The 12,134-nt window shown below is 32.6% G+C and overlaps 2 protein-coding genes across 2 annotated transcripts; both read left to right on the forward strand.

Moving 5' to 3' along the window:
- The first annotated feature begins 521 nt into the window (after positions 1-521).
- LOC139898867 (eukaryotic translation initiation factor 5B-like) lies at positions 522-6,411 on the forward strand. The gene is made up of 11 exons (XM_071881665.1): positions 522-665; positions 1,299-2,820; positions 2,916-3,023; positions 3,111-3,211; positions 3,315-3,405; positions 3,506-3,682; positions 4,251-4,310; positions 4,806-5,357; positions 5,474-5,596; positions 5,958-6,050; positions 6,131-6,411. The coding sequence occupies exons 2-11, from the start codon at positions 1,345-1,347 to the stop codon at positions 6,191-6,193; spliced, it is 2,844 nt and encodes a 947-aa protein (XP_071737766.1). The 5' UTR covers positions 522-665; positions 1,299-1,344; the 3' UTR covers positions 6,194-6,411.
- Positions 6,412-7,999: 1,588 nt separating this feature from the next.
- Positions 8,000-11,583, forward strand: LOC139898868 (transcription factor VIP1-like). The gene is made up of 4 exons (XM_071881666.1): positions 8,000-8,612; positions 9,052-9,184; positions 10,493-10,577; positions 11,150-11,583. Exons 1-4 carry the CDS (start codon positions 8,104-8,106, stop codon positions 11,386-11,388), a joined length of 966 nt encoding a protein of 321 aa, XP_071737767.1. The 5' UTR covers positions 8,000-8,103; the 3' UTR covers positions 11,389-11,583.
- The last annotated feature ends 551 nt before the right edge of the window (positions 11,584-12,134 follow it).

Raw genomic sequence — 12,134 nt, forward strand, 5'->3', positions numbered from 1 at the left:
TGAAATTGGATCTACAAAGATGAAGGTGTGAAGAAGGTGTGAAATTGGATCTGCAAGATGAAAATGGGTCCTACATGGTTGGTAGTGTTTAATAACAATAAATAATTACTCCGTATAATAATAATAATAATAATAATAATAATAATAATAATAATAATAATAATAATTAATAATAATAAAAGTAATATAATTATGTTGTTTATTTAAAATTTATAATATATATAATAATAATTATTTGATAATATAAAAAATTAAAAAAGATAATAAAAATATGGAAGGAGTAGTGTCTTTGTTAGGAGGGTTTAGTCCTGGGTTTAGTCCTGGGAAGGAAGTGGGATGGAGGTGTTGATCTGAAGTTGAATGGTTGGTTAGTCCTGAAAGACATTATGTCATGGTAGCATTATTATTGATTAACCCCAATGTTGGTTATGTTTTCCTACCTATATGCCCCAAACCGTCACATGCTCAACCATATTTAAATTAATTGATTGGGTATTTATACCCCACGGCACATTCAATAATATTAGGGTTTCAATTGTGTTAACTACGGTTCTTTTGTTTCGTCGTCTCTAACAACTGATCTCTATTCCTTTCAGTCTTCAGAGTATTATATTTTTGATATACATACATATACGCAGTTATCACCAATTCAATTATGCAAGCAAGTAAGCTATTTATTTGTGTATCTATATCTATATGTGTATACATGTAACTGTATGTATCATCATGTATATATATATTGCTTGATGCTATTGTTGTGCAGATTTGATTCGATGTTACAGAGATTAATTTAAAAATACTTCTCGATTTTTAGAATCTGTTTATGTTTATGGCTTCTAGATTATATTCAATGCTTAATGCTAATTGGATTAATTTTGATCCTAATCAAACCTTAGGGTTTTCTAAAATTTGAACTGTATATATCGATTGATTTCAAAATATGTTTATGTTTATTGCTTCTAGATTAGATTCGATGCTTAATGCTAATTGGATTAATTTTGATCCTAATCGAACTTTAGGGTTTTCCAAAATTTGAACTTTTCAAAATATGTTTATGTATATTGCTTCTAGATTAGATTCGATGCTACTTGGATTAATTTTGATGCTATACAAACTTTAGGGTTTTCCAAAATTTGAACTGTATATATAGATTGATTCTGATTCTGTTTATGTATATATTTAACTGTATATATTTATTGATTTCAAAATTTGTGTATTAGATTCGATGCTACGTGGATTAATTTCGATGGTATAGAAACTTTATATCGTTTGATTTCATAATTTGTTTATGTTTTTAGGCTTTTCCATGTACTTTAATATATTCGTGGAAACAATATTGTACTTATGGGGAAGAAGAAGCCAGCTGTATCTGGTGAGGAGGATGAGTATTCAAATGGAACTGAATTGTCTGAAGTGAAGTTAGGACAGGAAGAAAAGGTTCGTGTGGGGCCGGTTGCTGTTGAGAAAAAAGGTAAGAAAGGTAATCAGAAGAATGTGAAAGTGAATGATGATGAAGACGATGGTGATGTTGAGGATGTTAATGAGGTTGGGAAAAGGAAACTGATATCGAAAGGGGAAAAAGGTGAGAATTCGTTTGATTCTTCAACTGCTGTCGAACAACTGCAAGAGGAAACGGTGCAACCACCGGTTGAATCGGCTGCTGAGTCAGCAGCTGCTAAAAAGAAGAAAAAGAAGAAAGAGAAGAAGGCAGCTATGGCCCCTGCTGTAGAAGAAGAAACGAAGGGTAAAGTAGTAAATAAGAAGGTTCCAAAACATGTTAAAGAGATACAAGAGAGACTTGCAAGGATTAAAGAAGCAGAGGAAAAGAAGAAAAGGGAAGAAGAGGAACGGTTAAAAAAGGAAGAAGAAGATCGGTTAAAGCAGGAAGTACTTGAAAGAATTGCAGAAGAGAAAAAACGTGTGAAAAAGGAAAAAATGCTGAAGAAGAAACAAGAAGGTAAACTTTTGACAGCAAAACAAAAAGCAGAAGCCCAACGACTGGAGTTAATGAGGAAACAAATTCTTGAAAAAGCTAAAGCTGTCGTTTTGCCTCAAGAGACTAATAATGCACCTACAAAACGGCCTATTTATGTTACAAAGAAGCAAAAGCCACATCAGCAGGTGAACTGTAAAGCCCCTTTAACTAAGGATGCCAATTTACCTGATATGGGTTCTGATGATGTGGCTGATGACGTGGAAATGAATGGGAACAAAGAAGAGGGTGAGTCAGATGATGAATGGGATACAATGAGTTGGGATAATGCTGATGTCAGTTTGCCAGGTGTAAGTGCATTTGCTGATGAGGAAGAGCATACTGAACCTGAACATGAAACAAAACCTAAACCTGAACCCTTAGTTAAAAACGAGATTAAGAGTGCAATTGTTGCAGACAACAAAGGTAAGGGTAAAATGGAAGAGGAGGAAGAAGGTGAAAAGACGCTTCGGTCCCCAATTTGTTGTATTTTGGGTCATGTTGATACTGGGAAAACAAAACTGCTCGATTGTATTAGAAGGACTAATGTTCAAGAAGGTGAGGCAGGAGGAATCACGCAACAAATTGGTGCGACTTACATTCCAACTGAAAACATTCGTGAAAGAACAAAAGAGTTGAAAGCAGACGCAAAGCTGGACGTACCTGGTCTATTGGTTATTGATACACCTGGGCACGAGCATTTCAAGAACTTAAGGTCTCGAGGTTCTGGGTTATGTGATATTGCCATTTTGGTTGTTGATATTATGCATGGTTTAGAACCACAAACAATTGAATCCCTCAATTTGTTGAAAACGAGTAAGACCGATTTTATTGTGGCACTGAATAAGGTATGTTGGGTTTTAAACTTTTAATCATATTCAAACTAAACTCTCTTGTTTTTAATCTTATCTTATTTTTGTATATTGTATCGTGGGATATGTAGGTTGACAGGTTATTTGAGTGGAAAACTTGTGAAAATGCACCAATTGGGAAGGCATTGAAGTTACAGTCAGATGATGTTAAACTTCAATTTAAGGATAGGGTCAATAAGGTCTTTTTATAGCCTCTCATATGTATTCTCTTTTGGAAAAATTGGAGCTTCCATTTTTTTACATGATTTGTGTGTTGTATAAATCAGATAATTACACAATTCAAGGAGCAAGGAGTGAATACTGAGCTGTACAACAAGAACGAAGACAGGGGAGAAACTTATAGTATGGTACCGACTAGTGCTATTAGGTACTTCTACTTCCTGTTTTTTATTTTTAATTTATTTTATTATTATTTTTTTAATGCTGGTGATTTTGGTTATCCAAGTTTTGTTATTTTATTATGGGAACAGTGGTGAAGGAATACCAGAAATGTTGTTATTACTTGTTCAGTGGGCTCAGAAGACTATGGTTGAAAAACTTACATACAGTAGTGACATTCAGGTATATTCTTGTACCATGTCTTGTTTTCTTTTGTTTGATTTACATGGTTTGTGATTGATAATTTTTTTTTTTTTTTTTTTTTTTTTTTTTTTTTTTGTAGTGTACGGTATTGGAGGTTAAAGTCATACAAGGGCTTGGAACAACAATCGATGTGGTATTGGTTAATGGTCTGCTTCATGAAGGAGATGATATTGTTGTTTGTGGTTTGCAGGGACCAATTCATACTAAAATTCGCTCCTTGTTGACACCTCATCCTATGAAGGAACTCCGAGTAAAGGTGAGGATTTTGAAAGTTGTCAGTTAGACATAAACTTAGGTGGTGTTTGTTTTTTAAGATGTTTTTGTCTGAAAACATGCGCACCTGTAAAGAAGATATGGTCTGAAGGTCTGTAATAGTGAAGACTGTTTGTTTTTAAGTCTGTAAGATAACTTAATTCTGCAAAATAACTTAATTCTATCTACAACACTTAGAAGCATATTCATAAGTATGCGAGATTGCAGGCATAATAAGACATTATTTATCTTATGTCTTCAGAAAAACAACTGTCTGCAGTAAAAACGTCCCGACAGTGTACTCCCCGAGTAGCAATTTTTTGCAACCTTGATTATTATCAATATTTAGTGTGTTTTCTCGTGATATAAAGGCTTTTGAAAAACTTGATATGATCTCACTGTGATGGTATCTTTTATATATGAAGGTAGTTTGATGTTGACTGATATATAAACAAAAAATATCATATGCTTATTATCGACTAGCCTAATATGTGTCATTTTTCTTGGGTGTCATGAACCATCAATTGTAGCCATTTTATGTAGTTATCTTAAGGTATTTGTTTGTATTTCAGGGAGACTACATTCATCACAAAGAAATCAAAGCTGCACAAGTTGTTAAAATTACTGCACAGGTGATTTTAGGTTGCAAAAATTATGAAAATTGTTTGTTTCATTCTTTTTATAAAATTACTAACTCTAGTTTTTTGCTGCTTTAGTAAAATATTCATGGAGGTTTTATATAAAATTACTGTTTCATTCTTTATTGACCATACCAAGGTTGAAAAAGTTGAGAGTTGGGCGTTTACCAATGTTGACTGTTAGTAATAAATATAGATTAAACATCTATATATTACACAAAAATATATCAAACATAAATCATAAATATTTCAAACATAGATTATATGGCACAAAATATAATTTTAAAAAATATTGATTTTTTTTTTTTTTAACCTAACTTTGGATATGACCGACTCTTACTCTTGGCCTAACTCGACCCGACTCTGACCCGACTCTTTAGCATTGACCGACTTTTAAGGCGTTTTTGGGCGAGTCAGGACAAGCTAGTACCCTATTCAGCCGACTTTTACAAGAGTGGACCTAACACATTTTTTTTCCAACTTGAGTAGAATCTTGAGCACGCAGTGGCGGGGACCGCTCTATATGTGGTAAAGGACAATGATGATGTTGAAAAAATCAAAAAATCAGTTATGGTTGATATGCAAAGTGTTATGAATAGGATTGATAAGAGTGGTGAAGGCGTTTATGTTCAAGCATCTTCTCTTGGATCATTAGAGGCGTTACTCGAGCTTTTAAAAACTCCTGAACTAAACATACCTGTTAGTGGTATCGGTATCGGTCCCGTACATAAAAAGGATGTAATGAAAGCTAGTGTCATGCTAAATAAGAAAAAAGAGTTTGCAACAATTTTAGCTTTTAATGTTAAAGTAACCCCAGAAGCCCAGGAACGTGCAGATGATCTCGGTGTCAAGATTTTTATAGATGAAACTATTTACAAGTTGTTTGATCAATTTAAGACGTATATTGATGAAATTAAGGAACAAAAGAAGAGACAGGCTGCTGAACATGCTGTGTTTCCTTGTGTTCTTCAAATCACGCGTGTGATCAGAAATAAAGACCCAATTATTCTTGGTGTGGATGTTATTGATGGCATTCTTAAGGTATTTTTTGTTACTACAATTTATCTTGTAAATTATGAATCTTTTTTTTTTCTTTTCTTTTTTCCCCCAATTTCACGTATAAAATGCTTAATGTTGAATACTTGTTCTGTGTACAGATTGGAACTCCAATCTGCATTCCTCAGAAGGGCGATTTCCTCGACATTGGCCGGATCTCATCGATTAAAAACAACGACAGGCCAGTTGACTATGTGAACAAACGACAACAGGTGTCCATAGGGGTATGAACGTTCACCTACTCCGTGTCTGTTTTTTAATGTTTTAGTGGTGGAAATGATAATCCCCTTTTTTTTGGATATATCTGGATACATCCGGCTAATTTTGCTTGATAAATACCCTATGGTCATAGCTGTAAATGTGAGGTAAGAATAATGAAATAAATGTATAATGACAATATTAATTTTTACTTAAAAAATTTAAAGCAGCTTAGTGATGTTTAAAGCGGTAAAACATTTGAAATAGTTAAAATCTTGTTTAATTGCGCTAAGTGTAATAACGAATACCAAAATTGCCAGTCTAAGGGGGGATTAGACGTAATTTGTATTAATTTTGGTATTTGTGATTGTATTCTAAAAATTGCAGATAACGGGAATCGGTCACCATTTTAAAATTAAGGATGAGCTTGTCAGCCTCATCTCAAGGAATTCAATTGATGTACTAAAGGCCTTTTTTTGGGTAAGTCAAAACTTCCGATTATGAAAGGTGCCGTTTTTTGAAATATGAAGTTATTAATTTATAAATCTGCTCATATACAGGATGAATTGTCTAATGATGAACGAGAGCTTGTTGGAAAACTGAAACGTCTCTTCAAAATATAATAAGTATGACCGATTTGGTGGTGATTCTTTTACATGCTTTTTTTTTATAATGACTATTTTGAATTGAATTGAATTGAATTGAATTGATTCATGTTTTTGGTGTGGGAAACCATTTTGGATTTGCAAATCTGTGTTTATGTTGGTCATGTGGTACTAGTTAGTTGGCTCTAAGTCAATAAGATAGGAATATATCACACGGTGGTTTTATTAATCTTTGTCTACATCACATTTTTAATTATTCATTTGATTATATTCTTGTCCCGTATTAATGGTATGGGAGATGATACTCACACTCTCAATATTGATCCATACACACCTAATTGACTATTATGTCCTTACAATAATAGAGATTCAAGTCCCAAGATAAATTTAAGGATATAATTGTAAGTTTTATGGTAAAAAGTGTGTTTGGATCAAAAACTGGTGTGTGAGTATCACCTCCCTAATGGTATGCGTCATATATATTTTATAAATATACAGAGCATGTTATATAGGGTAAAATATGGAATAGTTGAGGGTGCATAGTGACCAGGCTGCTTGCATAACAGGTATAACGGGTAGCAGTCATGGTTGCATCATACTAGTCTCTGCATAATAGGCTGCATAACATATACAAACTGGTTGCATTGTAAAATCATACAAGATATGGCTGCATAACAGATACAAATACAAACATGGCTGCATTGTAAAACCTTCCTTAAACAGGAAAATTGTTCATAAACATGTATTACAGTCATGGCTGCATAGTGATAATTTAACCCCAAACATAAGGGTGTAAAATTGTTCATAAACATAGGGATGCATTACAGAGAGGACTGCAGGTGAAATTTCGTGCATACCATAGGGGTGTAATTTTGTCTACAATTCTATACTTGATAAAGGCTTCCGTTGAAGATTTCTTTCATCCTTTCAATAGCTTTACATTATATAGGTGGTTCATGTGAGTGATGCAAGTTAGGTTAAGGTGTGTTTGATAATGATTTAATGGCTAATGGTTTATAATATGAACGATTCAAAGGTTCTGAATGAAGTTGATTCTGAATAAAAATAACTTGTTTAATAATCTTTTTGAACTAATAATGTGAATAATGTAAAATTATTTTATTAACCTTTAATATGAATAAAAATTATAATAAAATTGTTTAATAAATGTATTTGATATAATTTAAAGAGCATGTTACAAAATTTTTAGTTAATTAATGATTAAGAGAGAGTTTCATTTCTGAGCACTGAATGCTGAACGATTCAGAACCATCTAGTATATTGCATGGGCAATATTTAGATTCACATAGTGTTTGTAATTTCTTAATTGATTGTACTCCTTGAATCTCTTAATCCGTAATAGTTCATTATTCTATTTTAAAATTTTACAAATTAATATTTTATTAAATTAATTTATCTTGAAGAGTTCTAAATTAATAGTCTACTATCAAATATTGATAAAAATGATAAGGTAAAGTTCTTTGACAAATTTGATAAAAATGATAAGGTAAAGTTCTTTGACAAAAGATGATTACAGTAAAAAAAAATAAAAAAAAATAATGAGTTAAAACTACTACTATAAATTAAAACAATTTAATAATTATATTTCTTAAACTAAGTGTTTTTGTATGGGAGACCGATAGAATATTATTTTGATGAGTTGCTTTTTGTTCAATTTATATACTCTCGTTTTTTGAAAAAGTAAAAATAAAATAATAATCACACCTAAAATATTATTTTGATGAGTTGCTTTTTGTTCAATTTATATACTCTCGTTTTTTGAAAAAGTAAAAATAAAATAATAATCACACCTAAAATACACACTATATAAATAAGAAGTTAGGAATTAGTGGCCCCAATTTCCTAACCCTAGATAAAACCTCCTTTTTTTTTTCATTTCCAAACACTACCCATTTTACTCTACTGTTATGATGGACCCAAATTTCACCGGAAACCCAACGAACTTCATGCCTGAAACAATCAGTCGTGGTTCCCATCACCGTCGCGCCCAATCAGAAACTTTCTTCCGTTTCCCCTATGCCGATGATGACGACATCCTCGTAGACGACGTCGTTGCTGACTTCAATTTCGCCTCTATCGACCTTCCCTCACTCTCCGGCGGCACCCCTGTACCCACCACCACCGGAGATTCAGCTTCCTCCGACATCAATGCCGATCAATCTCCGGCGCGGAAACTGTCTCACCTCAGGAGTCTTTCTGTTGGTTCTGAATTCTTCGATGACTTTGGGATAACCTCTGCCGGTGACTCGGAGATGGTCGCCGGTGACGGCGTTGGGTATCGTAAAAATAGACACCGGCATAGTAATTCGATGGATGGATTTGAAGGAGGTTTTTTGGGGGTTGATAACTCAAAGAAAGCACTTGATCCTGATAAGTTAGCTCAACTGTCTTTAGTTGACCCAAAAAGAGCTAAAAGGTTCTTACTTTTTTTATTTTTACTTTTTTTTAAGTGACATCTTGTTGATTTTGCTAATGTTAACAAACAAGGGTATGCTATGTGGCTTTTAGGAGGTGTTTAGGAATAGCTTGTTTGAAAGGATTATGGGCTTATAGAAATAAAAATTAAAATTAAATACTGACTGTTTCATAATCTATAAAAAGGGTCTTGTTCAAAGCTAGTAATAACTATTTATGCTTATAATTGTACATTTGTACCTTATAAGTTACAGTTTTTGAATGTTTGGTGGTTACTTTTTTTAGTGACAACAATGCAGGCTACTGTTTATGAAAAGATTATATATACAAATGCGCATACACAAAAATTGTTAATTTTTGTTCCTGGTTTTTGGTTGGGACTTGGGGTTTGTGTATGGAGTAATACTAATGATAAATTGGAAATTTTATTGTTGTTTTAGGATTATTGCAAATAGGCAATCTGCTGCTCGATCGAAAGAGCGTAAAACAAGGTATACTGGCGAGTTAGAGAGGAAAGTGCAAACCCTTCAAACCGAAGCAACGACCTTATCTGCTGAAGTCACAAAGCTACAGGTACATGGATTGTTTATATTCTATATCAGTTTGATAAAATATCAATATACTTGTTCGTATTGTTTTAGGCTAGTAGTAGCAATTTGAATTTTGTGATTTGACACAAACTAAATTCATTATTTGTGACGCTTCTTATCGTTGTTAAACCCTTTCCTTTTATAATGCAAAAACCTCATAATTGCATCTCATGTTATATCGATCCAGTTACCACCCATCTATGTAGTCAAATATTCCATAATATGGTCAAATGTTGAATTTGATAATCACCATAAATAGAGTTGAAGTTGGTGTATCTGCTATTCTGTTTAGCAGCACATGTTTTTTGAAGTTTAAAACCGAATTATTGGTATCTCTAAAATAATGTTGAATAGTCAAACCTCTATTTGTTTTATTTGACCAACACTGATTTAAAAGCTTGAAGTGGCCAATGAAGGTTCTAATAATCATTTGTATCATTGAGGTTCAGTTTATGGATTAATTAGGATCCTTAATCAACAATGCTAAAACTGCGCTAAACTGCTAGTATGGTTTATCTAGGATATATTTAGCTGACCTGTTACATAATTGTATCTATAATCACCTTCTTAGTTCATGTTTCTTTTTTGCCCCAACTAGTATGGCATTATACAGATGTGTCGATTATATACAAAGCATATATTAATATTGATTTGTAGTCATAAAGGTGACAGTTTTGATCTATTTTTTGCTTATATATGTGTTGATTTCTGTTTTGTTATCTCAAACTGTTCAACCGTCTTGTTACAATCTTTATTAATCTTTACAATATACTGAATCCTTCTTTGTTCAGATATTTAGCTTACTAGCGTAGATATATCATTTCTATAATCATATTCAACAAATTAATTTATTTATCTATCGTTTATAAACAACGGTAAAAAAAGTGGTCAGTTTGCCTTTGTCCAGCCTGTTTTCACCAATACTTAAAAACTAATTTCAACTTATGCTTGTTAATAGTTAGAGGTGGCATTTTTTAATGCGTTTATATCCAAATGAGTCGATTTGGTTGTGTCATCTTAAATAAGTCAATAAGTCAAATGGCTTCGAAGTCTATTTTTAATGTATGCAATTCCCTAAATCTCTTTTATTCATAGGTTTGGTTTACTATTGTAATATATCCTCTTTAATAGTCATATAATAACTAAAGCGTTACTTATAATTATGCCCACATTGGTGAACCCATTTCTCTACTAAAAGATGATTTATATCAACCCATACCTGTTGTGACCCATTTAAACCCATACTTGTTATGACACATTACTGACAAGGATGACCTTTTATGTAATGCAGCGAGATACTTGTGGGTTAACGTCTGAAAAGAAGGAGCTCAAACTCCGTTTGGAAGCATTAGAACAACATGCCCACCTTAGAGATGGTACGTTTTTTATATCATCTGTATTACATTTGAATTCTATTAATATTAATATTTAATTTAATATTATACATTATTATATACATGTACATTATAATACATTATACATTATACATTATACAATATAATCAAATACAGAAGTGCCAGCTTCGGATTGGCCTTTAGACTCGGTTTTTACTATTCACCCCCCAGACCAAAGCTTTTTAAAAAAAAAAAAAAAAACTGCAATTTACAAGTTGGCCCCTCCACATTTTTTTATCTCGATTTTTCGCCAATTTTTCAGTTTACCCCCTTCCATTTTCTTTCTCAAATTTCAGCTCTCAACCTTTATTTAAAAGCCTCCCGTACGCAACGAAGCACGTTAACCTCCTACTTGTTAAAATATCAATTGAGAAATTTAAGTTTACTAAAAATGATATTTGAACAACAAGAACTCATGTTCATATCATGAGATTTTGACAATAATGAGAACTAAATAAAGATATATTCTGACTTTAAGTTCAAATTTGCCCTTGAAAGTAAAATGGGCAATAGTACTGATAAATCTTTTTTTCGCTCATCTATGTCAAAAACAGCTTTAAACGAGGCACTGAGAGAGGAAGTTAATCGTCTTAAACTTGAGGCCGGTCGACTTCTTAACGGGATGAACTACAACTCATCATTGCTGGCACAATGCATATCTCACCGTCAACCACTTGATCACTTTACTAACCCAAATGCTCAGCAGCCACATTTACAAAAGACTCAAATGCCTAATAATTCCAATACTACTAGTACTGGTAGACTTAAACTTAGCTTCATGGACTTCAATTGAAATGGTAAAAACAAGCATAGAGGTTAGTTAGATAGATATATCATCTTGTAGATAAATATGGGATGTTGTGGGAATGCATACAAAGTGGCTGTTTGAGTATTATTTTCCATTGTGCAAATCTTATGGCTATTGGGTATATGTATATTACTTTATAGGGAGTTTATAGGTTCACAATGTAAATATAAAGATGTCGCTACTATGAATCATACTTTATTACAGTATGTTAAATAAAAAAACACTTTTTATTTGTTTATTACATGATCAAAATCATATGTATGTTCAAAAAAGTAGTTTGTAATGTAGATGACCAGATACTTAACAGAATATGTTTGATTAGATGTTCACAGATGTTCTAGGATTTGCATTATCATGACTACTTGATACTAATGTTTTTTTGTTCTTATGAAGTTGGGAACCCTAGTAATATTATTACATTATCTTATTTTTTTCTAACAAAATGACGTGTATCGAACAACATTTGAAAAGACTGTTGGAGTATGATACAAATTCAAAGCGAGCGGAAGCATTTTTAAAACTTTACAAAATCATACTCTTCCACGGATCATTGTACAAAACTTTAGTAAACAAAACAAATTAACGAAACTGAACAAGAGAAGATTAGAATACAACATTTGTAGCCCTTTTGAAGATCGAATTTGAAAACCCAAAGAAGAGTTCCTCTAAACGGTAGACACCCAAAGTTCCAACCTTGCTTCGATCTGTACCTTCTACTTAACGGATCTTTT

The sequence above is a fragment of the Rutidosis leptorrhynchoides genome, chromosome 3 (genome assembly GCF_046630445.1).
Source record: "Rutidosis leptorrhynchoides isolate AG116_Rl617_1_P2 chromosome 3, CSIRO_AGI_Rlap_v1, whole genome shotgun sequence".
NCBI classification, from domain to species: domain Eukaryota; kingdom Viridiplantae; phylum Streptophyta; class Magnoliopsida; order Asterales; family Asteraceae; genus Rutidosis; species Rutidosis leptorrhynchoides.

Excerpts from the sequence above, each read along its gene's own strand:
- LOC139898867 (XM_071881665.1), top strand. The coding sequence starts at position 1,345 with ATGGGGAAGAAGAAGCCAGCTGTATCTGGTGAGGAGGATGAGTATTCA. Across the intron at positions 3,212-3,314 it reads GTACCGACTAGTGCTATTAG|TGGTGAAGGAATACCAGAAA; the intron begins GTACTTCTACTT and ends TTATGGGAACAG. Across the intron at positions 5,358-5,473 it reads TTATTGATGGCATTCTTAAG|ATTGGAACTCCAATCTGCAT; the intron begins GTATTTTTTGTT and ends TTCTGTGTACAG.
- LOC139898868 (XM_071881666.1), top strand. The coding sequence starts at position 8,104 with ATGATGGACCCAAATTTCACCGGAAACCCAACGAACTTCATGCCTGAA. Across the intron at positions 9,185-10,492 it reads CTGAAGTCACAAAGCTACAG|CGAGATACTTGTGGGTTAAC; the intron begins GTACATGGATTG and ends TATGTAATGCAG. Across the intron at positions 10,578-11,149 it reads ACATGCCCACCTTAGAGATG|CTTTAAACGAGGCACTGAGA; the intron begins GTACGTTTTTTA and ends TGTCAAAAACAG.